The following is a 14,907-nucleotide window of genomic DNA, read 5'->3' on the forward strand; positions in this document are numbered from 1 at the left end:
AAGCCTAACAAAAAAACAGTTTCGTAGCTATCGGGCTTTGATTTGACTGGCTGGTAGTGACTTGCGCGAGGGTCAGTACCACGAACGTTGATGAACAAAAAGGTTGATGGATGGAGAATTATTCACGTCGAACGTACGAAGTCGTGGCGCCACCTGAATTAAAGTACCTTCGGGTAATCCAGCCAGCCCCACGAAATAAACCTTAGAGGTGTGGTCCCACTGTTGCCCAGAGCTAAAGATCCTGAACCCTGCATCATCCTCTGTCTGTACGGAGTACGGAGTATTGCTACAGTGCTGATTTCTGGGGTAATGCAGGCAGGCAAGTTCTGGGAATACAATCAAAATAATAAATATATCACTAAATTAATAATATATCAACTGCTCCTCTTTGCATATGCTCTGTGATGTCTCTGCAGAATAGATGTTATGCACCATTGTACGGTTCGATGCCTGATCATTCCCAAAGGCCCGGGTAGAAGTTTGTTTTGATGCGTCTCTGCCACAGCTGTTGCCAGTTACGACAGCGTTCGAGTGTCTGGCATTGGCATTGTCCCTCACCTTATGTACCTCTGAACAGCACAGTAACCGGGCTATGACGCGTTTTTTTCGCTGAATAAAGGGATTAAACTGCACATATGGTGTCTGATCTGGTAGATCCAGCTCGCTCTAGGCTGCAGTCGGCTCTCTTTCTCTGCCCCTCCACAGCCCCGCAAACAGTTGGCCTAGGGAATGTTAAGCTCCGATAAGATTATGAGCTCCAGATAGCCTCATCCTCATCCTCATCCTCATCTTCCTTCACCACACAGTATCCACGTAACGAACAACACTACTTGCTGCTCACATTGTGGTGTTCCTGTGCAATTCATGACATCTCCCAATCAATAATCGCCGTCCAACAGCGCCGCCATCATGTCCGACGACGATTTCATGCAAGAGTCGGATGACGAGCAGTAAGTCGCAACCGCTTTATTTACAATTACCAATCCTCCAAGCTAATTTCGGGTTGCCAGATATGACTTCGAGTATGAGGATGACGACGATGACCAAGACTCTGGCGATGTCGATATCGAAAACAAGTACTACAATGCCAAGCAGATGAAGGGCACCGAGCCCGAAGCAGCCATCGAGGAATTCCTAGCCATACCATCTCTAGAGCAGGAGAAGGGCGATTGGGGCTTCAAGGGCCTGAAACAAGCCATCAAGCTCGAGTTCCGTCTGGGCCTCTACGACAAGGCTGTCGCGCATTACACAGAGCTGCTGACCTACGTCAAGTCGGTCACGCGGAACTATTCCGAGAAGTCCCTTACCAACATGCTGGACTTTGTCGAGAAGGAGTCAGAGAACACCGACGCCCAGCGATGCCTGGAGAAGTTCTACTCGCTCACCCTCGACTGTTTCCAGAGCACCAATAACGAGCGTCTCTGGCTCAAGACCAACATCAAACTGGCCAAGCTACTCCTCGACCGCAAAGATTACTTGGCCGTCACAAAGAAGCTGCGAGAGCTGCAGCGAGCTTGCCAGAAGGAGGATGGATCCGATGACCCGAGCAAGGGCACCTACTCGCTCGAGATCTATGCACTGGAAATCCAGATGTACTCCGAGACGCGAAACAATAAGCAGCTCAAGGTGTTGTATCAGAAGGCGCTCAAGGTTCGCTCTGCAGTGCCCCACCCTAAAATCATGGGGATTATCCGCGAGTGCGGTGGCAAGATGCACATGAGTGAAGAGAATTGGAAGGACGCCCAGAGCGATTTCTTCGAGTCTTTCCGGAACTATGATGAGGCTGGTGACTTGCATCGGATCCAGGTTCTGAAGTACCTGCTTCTCACGACCATGCTCATGAAGTCGGACATAAATCCCTTTGACTCACAGGAGATCAAGCCCTACCGGAACGATGCGCGCATTGCTGCTATGACTAACCTGGTCGATGCATACCAGCGCGACGACATGCACCAATACGCCAAGGTGCTCCGCGAGAACCAGGACATTTTAGCTGACCCTTTCATCGCCGAGAACATCGACGAGGTCACCCGAAACATGCGGACCAAGGCTGTTGTGAAGCTGATCGCACCATACACCCGTATGAAGATTGCTTGGGTTGCGCGCCAGCTCAACATTTCCGATGCCGAAGTTCAAGACATCCTCGGCTTTTTAATCGTGGACGGCAAGATCCGTGGCAAGATCGATCAGCAAGCCGGTACTCTGGAGATTGAATCAAACGCCGACGCTGAACGGGTGAAAGCCCTGGACGCTTGGTCTACAGCACTGTCATCCTTGTACACAACCATATTTAGTGAGGATGGACTCAAGTCGACTGATCACAGTTTGCCTGACGACGGTCTCGCTGGTGGTGCCATGTACTCAGTGGATGGGGGCAGATCAAGAGGCTTGGGCGGCCCTGGGGGCAGAAAGCACAAGGGCAAGGGATTCTACAACATGATGGCATAATGAGGGGGATTGAGAAAGTTTATTGCCAGTTCTCTACGGCAGACCACCTTTTGCACTCGAAGAGGTGAATGGTCTTATGGGGTACGCTTATGAATACAGCTTCGCCAAACCAGGTAGATGTTACGATTAATGAAATAACCCGGTCATACCGGGTATAGATTACAAGAGTTAATCCAGTATGTTGATATGGTCCTAATCCTTTTGGGTCGCAAGAGCAGTCTAGAATATACAAGTGGGATTTCGAGCTCGCTTCACCGAGATAGTGTCCAGGGTGAAAGGCCACGATTCGATCTCGTAAGGTTTCAAGCGCCTTTGCCATGAGCTTCTCGATTGACTAAACACCTTGATTCTTTCACTCCAAACAAAATGCCTTGTACACATCGTGCCACTAAACTGTGGCTTTCATGACAGGTGACCCCAAAGCATGAAGCTTTATTGATCGTTAACAACACTTTGTATCGCTCTGGGGTGAAATTATCAATATATTCACACTACCACAGCCACCAGGTTGGCGCATGCAGTTATGAAGTAGTCGTTATTATTGGGTACTTCGTATATTGACGGAATTTGTTTATAGAATAGAAAGCACACGGACGGGTAACGAGGAAAGAAAAAGCGGAGGAAACGATACGTTTGCCATGGGCATAACTGTGAACATCGCCAAGTTTCTTTACGCACAGTACTGAGTTGTGATCCTCAAAGACAGTTGGCATTCTTGATTCACACCACATACTGACCGAGATCCATTGAGAATCATCTTGATTACGCCTGACAAAGCTGATAAAGACCAGAAATATAGAGAACAATGTCCATTATAGCCAAGGAAAAACAATGCTATTTGTCTCTTTGTCCCACACGCCTGACATCTTATATATACTTAACCCATTGGAACATCAGGTGTGTGCTACGTCAGGGGCTTGAGCTGGCGAACACGACAACTTCCCAAATATAGTCATTCGTTAATACCAATTACATACTCACCGCTGCGTTGGTCTCTTCTCTGGTTTGCTGGCAGGTCTTGTCGCCAGAGACCGATCACGCTGCAGCCTTGTCCCTCCTTCTCCTATCTTGAGAAATATTGGGAGAAAGCCGAGCCGCGGTTTCCATCAGCCTAGGCAGACAAAGCAAACGTGGGACATATATAATAATGGCTCTTCAACGTGCTGCCTCCTTGGTAGGCCTCCGCATCTCTCGGGATACCCTCGTGGCGCGCGCCACGCAGTTCGAGGCAAAGTTGGGGCTACATCGTACCAGGAATCGCTCGGAGACCAAGGCGACTACGCCCGAACCGAGGACGGGCCCGGGAGGTCCATCAAGCAATCAACATATTATACTGGTGCCCCAAGCTCCGGGACATCCTCATAGCCGTCGACATCACCACCCCTCGGACGACGACAAGGACAGGCACAGGCGGCGGCAGCCAAGCAGCAGGAGCCGCCGCATCAACCCCAATAAAAAGCCAGTTTCCTCCTCCTCTCCCACCGCCCCCCGAGATCGTCTTCACGCCCGAAGACCTGCCCGCCGGCCACCGCGACCCCCTGACCGGGACCTCCCTCACGACGACCCTAGCCGGCCACGAGCTGGCGACGTACCTGCGCGTGCGGCCCAAGCTGGAGCCGCTCCTGGCCGGCCTCGCCATCCTCGAGGCGCTCAGTACGGTGCGCCTGCAGGCCGGCGCTGACGGCTGGGGCTGGATGCGCCTGGTCGTCATCGTTGACGAGCTCAACTACGCCGAGCACCCCACCACCCATGACAAGGTAAGTCGGTTCGTCGACGTTCTGCGGAGGATCTGCGCGATGAACGATGCGCCAGTTATCTTCACCCTGAGTAAGCCTTGTGACGCAGTTGGTGTGGGACGGTGAAGAAGAAAGAGCCAGGCTGAGTCAGTGAGAAAGGTAGGTCTCGCAGACAACTAACTAATCGATCAAGACTGAACCAGGGGCCATGGTTTAACAAGGTAGGTCTGAAATGTGCAATTTATGCGCTGAGTCTTTTCATTTAACCATCTCAACAAGATAGGGTTTGCAAACAATCTAGAGCGTCACTACCTCTAGAAGGGTTTGTATTGGATCCTTTGGGGGAGAGCTTCAACGGTATAGACCGATCGCAGTCTAATCCATAAATGACAATTGATTACATAGTCCCAGTCAACCTTTTTTGTTTCTGAAGACCACTTTGATCTGACGTTCGACCATTTCGCCCCGTGTTCCACTATGCCAGGCCTCTCACCCTCGCCAATAATCCAGGAAAAGAAAAACCCGTTTTCATACAGTGCCGCACTACGTTAGAGAGAAGGACCGCTACGCCAGGAAACCAGTTCGCGTCATGCAGGCAGAAGTCAATAAGAAGAACAAAATATTTCAGCCAGGCAAGTGCCATATGGGATATCCACAAAAGAAATCGGCAGTATCGATGTGCTATGTTGCAGTGAGAACCAGATCGAGGTGACCAGGTGTTCGTGTATGATAACAATGAGTCGTAATGTCGTTAAGGTGCGTCTTTTCTATCGCTCGAGGCGAGAAGGTTGGGGTTGCCAACCATTGATATAAGCCATGAGCCCCATACCCAGTAATACCACACCAATCATGGATGTATAGGGCAGGCCATGCGCCAGAACCTGCTCACGGGAAAGACCCCCTGTCTGACTTGGGCTGGGCGTTATAGTGTTCGCCCGTGACAACGTTGGGGGGTCGCTCGATCCTCCAGGGGTTGCCTGACCTCCACTTGAACTTGTCGAAGGTGTTCTGATGAGTGTCGACTCATCCGACGCGACGCTGCCTGTTTCAAATTTGTGCATTTCCTGCGAATTTGATCTGGAACGTGATTTCTCGCGAACGATAGCTTCTCTCGCCTCTGCGTCTTTCCTTATCTGCAGAGCCATCTCGGCCAAAGACTGGCGGTCTGCGTCTCGCTCCATTTCAGCAACTTCAGCACGTTGCTTATAAGTTTCGAGCTGTTGCTTGAGATCTTTGATCTCCGAGACCATTGATTCAAGCTGTGTGTGCAAATGTGTTGCAGACGCCTCCATGGCATCAACTTGTGGGGGTAGTGACTTTGTATCAGACTCGCCAGTTGGCGTCTCAACGTCAGGGGATGACGAATTTTCAACTGGTGGTTCAAATGCATGTTCCATAGTCGACTGATCCTCCTCGGGCTGGACCGAGGTACCGTTGACTTTTGCCGTAGCCGCATCTTCGAGGCGTTTAGCCAACTCCTCCGCCAATTCTCGCGCTTGCCGTTCATGCTGCAACATTTCCTCAAGGTCTCTCATGCGACATGTCTGTGATTCTATCTCCTTCCTTGCGCTGTTGAGAGCCTCTGTAAGTTGAAGAATTTGGCTGACGTTGCCATCCTGTCGAATTGGAGAGGCACCAGGGTTCGGCGTAGGGACCTTGGGTCTCTCTGTTGTACCGCGCTTGAGCGATGGCACATCCGGTTTCTCTGGCAAAGGTTGCTGTGGCGGAGGAGCAGGAGGATCAGAAAACCGTGCTTTGTTATCATTTCTAAGAAACGGCATTGCATTAATCGCCCCGTTGGACAGCTGAGATTTGGGTGGCTCGACCGGCTCTAGCCGCTCCATGTCTTTGATATCATCGTGAGATAGTAAAGTGTGTATGAACTGATTCGTCCGACCGAGATCTTGCGTTTGAAGACGCGCGGTCCGCATTTCGCCCTGGAAGGGAAAGTTAGTTGCTGGTGCTAGCCCGAGGACACATCTAGCACGGAGAACTTACCTGGAGCCTCTTCACAATCTGCTCAGTACTAATGGGCGAGAAGGAAAAGCCACCCCGTTGATGAGCCATTCCATTTGGTGGGGCAGCCATCATACCGCCTGCAGGCATCATGCGCCCATTGTTCGCCATCGAGGCTTGACTTCCATTGCGCCCTCTGTATGGCATACCGCCAACCGGCTGCATCATCATGGAGCCATTCGCCGGGTCAAGGTCGCCGAAGTTCATGTCCAAAAGGTTGTTTGTTGCGTTCAAGAAACCAGAATGTTCCACTTTGGCAGCCACTTTGTGATGAACCACCGTCTTCTGGTCTTCACTCACAATATCGATTCCAAGCTCTAAATGGTCGCCAGTCTGCAATTCGTGTGGCTCCGACTCTCGATTCTCCTGGGATAGCCGCGTGCCATTGACGAACGTGCCATTGGACGATTTAACATCTCTAATCCATATTTTCCCTTGGCGATCTGCCCAGATTTCTGCATGCTGCCGCGACAGAACCTTGGAATCAAAGAAGCCATTGATCGGAGTCGGCACCGTCTTTGCGTTCGTCTGACGACCAATCCTAAGGGTGTCAGGGGAGAAAGGAACGGATATGGTCTTGCGCTCGAAGGTGCCGTTCAACGATAACAAATATAGTACAGGTTGACCACCTGACGGGGCGCCTTCAGCCATAGGGCGGGGCATACCAGACTGATTTGCAATTTGTCCTTGGGATTGCAAAATCGGAGACGGCGAGTGAATAGAGGAAGAGCCATTAAGCCCACCACCCACAGGGCCTCCATTGGCGCTGCCGGGCATCATTTGCGGTCGTGCTGACAGTCTCGCAGCCGAAAAATCAGATTGGCCTTCGGGCTTCGAAGATGGCCAAGGAGCCTTGCCTTGGGGACGTTTTCTGGTGCCGGTTGCATTGGGCCAAGAGCTCAGATCCCCGGCAGCTGACATAGACGCGCCGCCATTTACAGCATTGGATTGGGAAGGCTGCTGGTTGTTGGGGCCGACCACGGTAGAGGTGGAGGAGTTGGATGCGTTGGAGGACAAGGATGAGGAGGAGTTTGTTCTCTGGATGTTCTTTCGAGGCAGAAACATGCGGTTGAGCTCTTCCGGATTCATCTGGTTAAGAGTCTGACCACCGTGACCATTCATTCCCCATGCCGGCCGATTGTGTTGCACCAGAGTAGGGGGGCTCGCGACAGCGGTCATGAGGGGTGGTTAATGTTGTCGAGTCGAGAGGGATTTCGCGTGCGGATTTTGTCGATGATTTCGAGGAGAACGGGGATGAAGGAACCGACAGTCGTGTTTGGTGATGACAGAGTCGTGACCGGGATGATGAAAGGAAATGAATGTATGATGTCGTCAAAGACGGGCTCTCCACCATCCAGGCGACCCGAAAATCGATGCTGACCGTGAAAAAAGGGATTTGGGGAAGAATGCGAGAAGAAGCGAAACCAACATTCGCAGTAACGGGATGCCGTAACTTGCGTGATGAGGAGGTGAATAGAGATCTGCGAAGAGGTGCGGTTGAAAATGAGGTTCGAGGCTCATTTCTTTAGCGCCAGAATGGCAATGGGCACCTGCTGTGATTACTAGCACCCTAGCAAACATGGGGGGTCTGGGAGTCTGGGTGTCGTCGTCTCACCATCACCCCAACCCATCCAGTCCCAGTCTCTCTCTGCCTGTGTCGTAAATTTTGAGCGGGATGCGTTTCCCTCTTTCTTGTTTCTGAAATTGCCAATCTGCAGGACAGATCAGATAATTCCCTGGTGGCCCGATTACGATGCCGGGCTAGGATTGATCAACGATGTCCCTTTCTCCAGGAACTTTGCTAATGTTTTCAAGCAGAAAATAGGTAATAAGCCATTACCGAGCCCTGGCCCCTGGGTAGCGGCCCTCACGTGACTATCACTTTCCCATCTTTTTCTCCCAATGGGAAGGAAGTTGCTGAAACCAGTGCAGCGAGTCAGTACCTAAACTGTAGTGACGATTGAGTAACTGTCGCTAGATTAGGCGCGGCTGACACGCGATCATACTCAGTGGCTACCTGACATCGGTATACAACTTCGCTTAATCATCAAGCTACAGGATCGTATTTCTAGAGCTATTTTCCTAAAGCAACAGCTTCGTTGCATTGAGCTTGGAGAGATGCTGGCAGTTAATAGTCGTAATACGACCGGCCAGACTGTATTTGTACCTCATGCCCCCCGACTAGCCGACCCGCTTGCTGGCTAATCAAAACAGGCCCGCTGTAAAGTCGGATAGAAAAACCGTACCACCGCTGTGGAGAAAGCGCAATTCAAAGGCCTCGTTGGCCCGTGCTTCAAGATTCTCGAAGCTCTTCCCGGACCCTGATGATATGATTCAAGTTGATACCCCACTGAAGAAGAGAACCTCTCTCTAAATTGCCCGAACGAGGCTGCTTACTCTACACGGAGATATTTGCATCGACAATCTGAATCTCAAGCAGCAGCTATGCCTGTACCAGTCGGTCACGGTCCCGCCGCCGGCCCATCGGCCTTCGACAAGAGTCAGTGGAAGACTGCGCGCCCTTCTACTGGTCATTGGAGCTAATCGTTGCACAGTGAAAATGGGTGGCATGATGGGCGGAAGTTAGTAGCATAGGCCCTTTCGAACCGACCATGGCTGACATTATTTGTAGCTGTCGGTGTCATCATCGGTTTCATCTTTGGTATGCCGAGCAATCTTCGCAAGACCCAGCTTCTGGCGCACTAACTCATCCCGACAGGAACCGTGAACATCTTCAGATACGGCGCGGGAGCAAATGGCATCATGCGAACACTGGGCCAGTACATGGCAGGATCGGGTGCCACTTTTGGGTCAGTACTGGCTGCGCCTTTGCTATAGTCACCCGGCAACTGCTAATCACTTTCTTCAACAGCTTCTTCATGGGCATCGGTAGTGTCATTCGATCCGATGCGTCCCCCATCGCAAATGAAGCTTTCCTGCGAGCACAAAGGCGACCCTACATTATGGCTGCCCAGAGAGCCTATCGACCGCGAGAACTATAAGCTTCTTTCTTTAATGCACAATAGTTCTTGAGAGGCTATACATTTCGAGCAGTCCGCGCAACAAGGCCATTCGAGATCCCACAACAGCTTGACTGGCCTTGTATCTCAAAAAGATATGTACCATAATGAAGTGTACGATGGTATGTGACGGCAAAAGCGCAAGCAATGCATTTCTGCAGTCGAGATATGTGCGCAATCGATACTCTGCCGACGTGACGACGGCAAGGACTTGCGACGATCTATTTGGTGGTAGTGAGGGCTATATAGAAGTGAGTCGTTGTTACTTGATAGTGATGGCTACCAAATTGGCAGCCTTTTTCGCCTTACATCTTACATTACATAAACAAGCAAGCACCTTCAGTACCTACCCAGATTCCCTATATGCATGCATGGTCATTGGTGGCAAAGACGTGGCGGCTGGCCTGAAGAATGGGAGGAGCCAGAAGCGTGGCTGCAAGACAATGCCTAATGCTAAGGCTAAATGGGATCATCTGGATATGAGAGACTTCGGATGGCATCTAACCGCATAACGTATAAGAACCTAAGGTAAGTAGTGGTGGTGGTGGTGGTAGGCTGAAATGAGTGGTTCTGTCACACAGACAGCTGATTTGGTAGCTGATTTGGTTCCTGAACACTATTGCGAACTCTATGCGTTCAGCCCCCATCAATTGTACGGAGTACCCAGCATGCATACCTGCTGCCATCCAATTCGTCCTGATGCCATTGGGCCAGCATCCAGGTGCATGCATGCCTTTGTAAGATTCATTGCGACTATCCCCTTGAACGCCGTACGTTTTAATTTCACTACATCCAGTGTAGTGTATAACTAATTCTTAATGTATAATATGAACACATTTATATCAGTTAAATTGGTGTGACAACCTTTTCACATATGAACTAACCAGTCTGATTAGCCCCATATGAATTGCATGAACCTATCGATCACCTGTGGCTATACTGTATATTATTCAGATATACGGCTGTTCAAGGGGGTATCAAATCATGGCTGTGGTCTGTTCCAACCTGCAAACCAGGCCTGGACTTCCTGTCTGTGCCCCCGGTCTGTCAAATGACCAGTCACAATGGGCTAAAAACAGAAAGGGGGTGATAAGGCGGTCTCCGTCGTGGTGAGGTGATTGCACCGTTGCACACCACCGTCTCGCCGTGGCTCCTAAAAAAGAACAAAGCGCAATCATGTCTCACCCAGAAATTGTACGAATTTTGCGCAATCAGATCAACAGCTAGGTGGCCCACGAAGACACTTTCAAAGCAAGGAAGCAGCCAAGTAGTGTGGGCAGTTGTGGCGATGCCTGGAATCCAACGGGCGGACGGGTACGAAATCGGCTCCATCTATACCGACACTACGCAGCTTACAACCCCTATACGTCCAGCGGAATGGATCTTCACAAAAGGTTCATCATATAATATCAGGACCTTTCGAGATAAGCAAGTATACCCCGTGCCTGGTTATCGTGGCTACAAGATGAGTGGCGCGTGTTCTCTGAGTCTGCAGCGAAGAAGCAAAGAGCTCGAGATGGGCCATCGCGAACCGTCCTTTTTTTTGCGGTCGGGTTGCGTAGAGCTTGGCTTCAGGTATGTCGCCGGCACATTAAGGATTCCGGCCTCGAATCATGGCTTGGCTCTCATCTTGTATCCGTAAGGGAGTGCCGGCCCTCTACCTGAACACTGCTTCGTGGGACCAGAGTGGTCAGCGGTTGAACGCAGCCCGTCGGTATCACACCATGGTCCGGGGCAGATGTACGAGAAGGTGGATGTCGCAGTTGCACGCAGGTACGAAACCAGGGCAATATGCAGGCCACCCAATGGGCCATAAGAGAACGAAGTTGCGTCGATCTTTCCCTGGGGCTTTGGCGGTTGTCTCACCGAACTACGCTATCGAAACTCGTCCCGGGGAGCCCAGGAGCTTTTTCACCAAAGGAAACTTCAATTGTAGACTTTGACCGCGTCCCCTTAGTGTTTCTAAGACAAGAAAGCTTGTCCACTGGCGAAAAGTGCCGACCGCGAACAGATGTTGTTGCTACGGTTGTCTTTGCCAGGCTTTTCAGCACGGCGCAAGGTTAGCATAACATCCAAGAGGCCCCGCGGCCTTGGGATATTAATACCATCCCATCCTCCCCTTCAGTGATCCATTGCTCCTCTGGGATCTCTTACATGCATTCGTCTGAAGGGGTTTTCTAGATCACCAGACTGCTCCAGAACCGTGTCAATGGGTCTCTTTTCACTCTGCAATGGCCTTCTGGGCTCCATCACCCCAGAGCAACAGAACTTGTGAGTACACGCGTGGCCTCTCCCTGCGTCTGAAGATATAGATCTAACGAGATACAGGAAGTCGCTATGGGGTACTCTGCTGTTGCCCACGCTGCCGATGTGGCTCATGGGCCAGGGCGGCAGTCATGGTGTCACCCCTTGGGGAGACAGGACTGCTGAAGGAACCAATGCCTACACCGACTACCCAACGACAGGCGTGACAAGGCATTACGAGTTCAATATCACGCGGGACTTAATATCACCCGATGGATATCAAAAATCCGTTCTGCTGGTGAATGGGCAGTTCCCTGGTCCTTTGGTCGAAGCCAACTGGGGAGACTACATCGAGGTGAAGGTCAACAACCACATCACAGGTGACGAAGAAGGCACATCAATGCACTGGCATGGATTTCTCCAACAGGAAACACCTTGGATGGATGGCACCCCAGGTGTATCCCAATGCCCCATCGCCCCCGGCAAAAGCTTCACCTACAAGCTCCATGCTACACTCTACGGCACATCGTGGTATCACGCTCACTACTCGGGTCAATACGCCGGGGGTCTCTTGGGCCCAACGGTTATTTACGGGCCCAACCACGTTGACTACGATACTGATCTTGGACCTATCATGGTCAGTGGTACGTACAAACATCCCACCTCGCCTGATAGTGATGACAGGAAAAGCTAATGAGCAGCAGATTGGTGGCACAAGGATTACCATTCAGTCGTTGAGGAGATCATGGCACCTGGATTCCGCGGTCAGACAATATCCGACAATAATCTGATCCAGGGCAAGATGATATTCAACTGCAGCATGGTAGAGAAGGATGACAAGACGCCATGCCACAACCATGCCGGTATTGCTAAGTTCAGGTTCCAGAAAGGCAAGACTCACCGACTCCGATTCGTCAACACTGGATCTCAGGGCACTGAGCGCGTTTCGATCGATGGGCACACCATGACAGTCATTGCCAATGACTTCACTCCAATCATACCCTATGACACGAAAGTGGTCATTCTCGGTACCGGGCAGAGAGTTGACGTGGTGGTCAAGGCCGATGCTGGTAAGCATAACTCAGTCTTCTGGCTCCGGGCGACCCTGAGTCCCTGCTCGGTAGCCAAGCAGCACTTTGCGCAGGCCGCCATCTTCTACGATGACGCCGACGAGAATGAACTGCCCAACAGCAAGGCGTGGCCGGATGAGGATCCAAACACATGCGCCAATGAGGAACTGTACCTCACTCAGCCGCTGTACCCCATGAAGGTCCCTGAACCATCTTACACCCAGGAGATGGATATCGGCGTCATCATCAACAAGACGGACCACTTCCTGTGGATATTTGACGGTGCCTCGCCGCGCGTGGACTACAACCACCCGACCCTCCTGACGGCGAAGGAGGGTGACTTGACCTCGTTTGGTTCAGACACCGGCATTTATGATTATGGCACCAACAGTTCCATACGCATCAACATCTGGAACCCGCTTATCGCGTAAGTCTATTTCCTCCAGTCCTGACATCAACCATTCACCATCACGACGCTCTTCTAACCGATCTACCAGTCCTCATCCTATGCACGCACACGGCGTGGAAATGTACATCCTCTCACAGGGCCCCGGGAAGTGGGATGGCTCCACCATCACCAACGCCAACAACCCTCTGCGCCGCGATGTGCACATGGTACAAGGCGGTGGTCATCTCGTGGTCCAGATTGACACGTGGAACACCGGGCTCTGGGCGTTCCATTGCCACATCGCGTGGCATGCGGCTCAAGGCTTCTTCACCCAGATCGTCTTCAACTCACACAAGCTTACTGAATTGGACATTCCCGACAGCATCTACCAAACATGCCGGGAATGGGATGATTGGACGTTGACGGCGGTGGTGGACCAGATTGACAGTGGCATCTAGGTAGCGCGTTGCATTCCCCCCCTTTTAACTTTCTCTGTACCTATTCGCCTGCATAGACATGCGTGTATCATCTTGTCAATATTAGTTAGCTAGATAGCTTTGTATCACCATCTATTCCTAATGTCTTCAATCGCTCCCGGCTACCATATGCTAATTATGCTTTGTGGACAAGCTCTTCTCTAAACACGACACCTTGCTATGGCACGAGAGACTCGAGCCACCTTTTTCACAGATATGGCTGAATCACAGTTGGATTGCCCGCTAGAACACGACCACCCCCAAATCCAAACGCTCGAAATAAACCGAGATGAGACTATACTGTCAACCCTACCCTTGGACGCATCCAAACATCCCTCTGGCAAGCGTTCGCCTAGTACCACATGATCTACATGGGGGCTCCGAGACACTCAGCGGTGTGACTCGAAGAAAGAAAGGAAACCCTACCGGCCTGTTTCAATATCCCGAGGAAAAGAAGTGCCACCCCACCCCCCGGAGCCGGGCCAGCTTGTCTCACTATAGTAGCGCGCTCCGCTTCGACGCAAAGCTAGACGGTGCGGGCACAGATCCTACATATGTATAGAATTCAGCCGTGGAATAGTCAAGTTATCCTTCCCTTGGCTCTCCTAGTATGCTGCACGCCCTTATCCGAGACTTCCTTTTCCGGAAAGACGAGTCCTCTTCCTCAACGGCTGGACCGCTGACAATTTGATTGCCATACTGCTGCAGTGTGTACATCGGTTCTCGAATCCCGTACGTAATGAAGTCCTCTCGTGCGACTTCGATGGAGGGCTGGGTACTTACCTTCAGGTGACCTCATCCACCTGCCGCAGACGGCTTCTGGAAGTTATAGCCGCTCTGGATTCCACTTCGCTTGGTAATGGAAACCATACCATCCCTTTGTTTCCTAGTTCCCTTCTTTTGAAGCCATTCGCAGTTACAAGGCTGGTCACCTACTCACTGGCCACCTTTCTGTCGGGGCTGGAACACCAAGTGCCATCGAATATGAGCATAGAAAGGTGATCGTTGTGTAGTGTTGCGGTGATATACACAACTGACAAATCTCGCCCAATAAATCCAAGAGCAGGGCGTTCGGTTCTTTACAGGAGTATTGTCGAAAGGAACATGTATTTCCTCCTCAACTAAAACAGCCAAGCTGGCCTTGACTAGCGCTTTGCGTCCTTGTATCGTAGCTAATAGGCGCGTGGATTGGCTGTACTCCACGTTGTTCTCGCCCCTGTATTATAGGACTGGTTTTGTCGAGTTGAGCGCTCTCGGGACCTATGGATGGGGTTCACGAAAAGGACACTCATATGTAATATTGACTTATATAGACCCCTTTTTAATAAAACCTAGCTTAGTATTTATATGGAATATACCGGCAGTAATATAATATAAAAAGATATAATTTAAGGGGTACATACTTTGTGAGCATTCGGTCAGCGTGGTAGGTCCTGAGAGGCGGGGGTTCAAAGCCTTGGGTTTCGCATCTATCTACCGGGTCTATCTCATGTCATATATACAGGTCCT

At 51.0% G+C, this 14,907-nt stretch overlaps 5 protein-coding genes across 5 annotated transcripts; 4 read left to right on the forward strand and 1 right to left on the reverse strand.

Moving 5' to 3' along the window:
* Positions 1-909: 909 nt before the first annotated feature.
* Positions 910-2,448, forward strand: PG994_007678 (COP9 signalosome complex subunit 2; the record flags this gene model as incomplete). Its single annotated transcript, XM_066859087.1, has 2 exons — positions 910-950; positions 1,011-2,448. 2 exons carry the CDS (start codon positions 910-912, stop codon positions 2,446-2,448), a joined length of 1,479 nt encoding a protein of 492 aa, XP_066714574.1.
* A 1,147-nt stretch (positions 2,449-3,595) lies between these two features.
* On the forward strand, positions 3,596-4,310 carry PG994_007679 (uncharacterized protein; the record flags this gene model as incomplete). Its single annotated transcript, XM_066859088.1, has 2 exons — positions 3,596-3,622; positions 3,795-4,310. 2 exons carry the CDS (start codon positions 3,596-3,598, stop codon positions 4,308-4,310), a joined length of 543 nt encoding a protein of 180 aa, XP_066714575.1.
* Positions 4,311-4,951: 641 nt separating this feature from the next.
* On the reverse strand, positions 4,952-7,379 carry PG994_007680 (FHA domain-containing protein; the record flags this gene model as incomplete). Its single annotated transcript, XM_066859089.1, has 2 exons — positions 4,952-6,121; positions 6,183-7,379. 2 exons carry the CDS (start codon positions 7,377-7,379, stop codon positions 4,952-4,954), a joined length of 2,367 nt encoding a protein of 788 aa, XP_066714576.1.
* Positions 7,380-8,645: 1,266 nt separating this feature from the next.
* On the forward strand, positions 8,646-9,202 carry PG994_007681 (uncharacterized protein; the record flags this gene model as incomplete). The annotated part of the gene is made up of 5 exons (XM_066859090.1): positions 8,646-8,700; positions 8,756-8,782; positions 8,833-8,862; positions 8,920-9,010; positions 9,073-9,202. The coding sequence occupies 5 exons, from the start codon at positions 8,646-8,648 to the stop codon at positions 9,200-9,202; spliced, it is 333 nt and encodes a 110-aa protein (XP_066714577.1).
* A 2,227-nt stretch (positions 9,203-11,429) lies between these two features.
* PG994_007682 (uncharacterized protein) lies at positions 11,430-13,380 on the forward strand (the record flags this gene model as incomplete). The annotated part of the gene is made up of 4 exons (XM_066859091.1): positions 11,430-11,491; positions 11,549-12,108; positions 12,169-12,961; positions 13,032-13,380. The coding sequence occupies 4 exons, from the start codon at positions 11,430-11,432 to the stop codon at positions 13,378-13,380; spliced, it is 1,764 nt and encodes a 587-aa protein (XP_066714578.1).
* Positions 13,381-14,907: the final 1,527 nt, after the last annotated feature.

This window comes from Apiospora phragmitis (assembly GCF_038363925.1).
Source record: "Apiospora phragmitis strain CBS 135458 chromosome Unknown utg000007l:2111988.0-4706623.0:1.0-2598199.0, whole genome shotgun sequence".
In the NCBI taxonomy this organism is placed as follows: domain Eukaryota; kingdom Fungi; phylum Ascomycota; class Sordariomycetes; order Amphisphaeriales; family Apiosporaceae; genus Apiospora; species Apiospora phragmitis.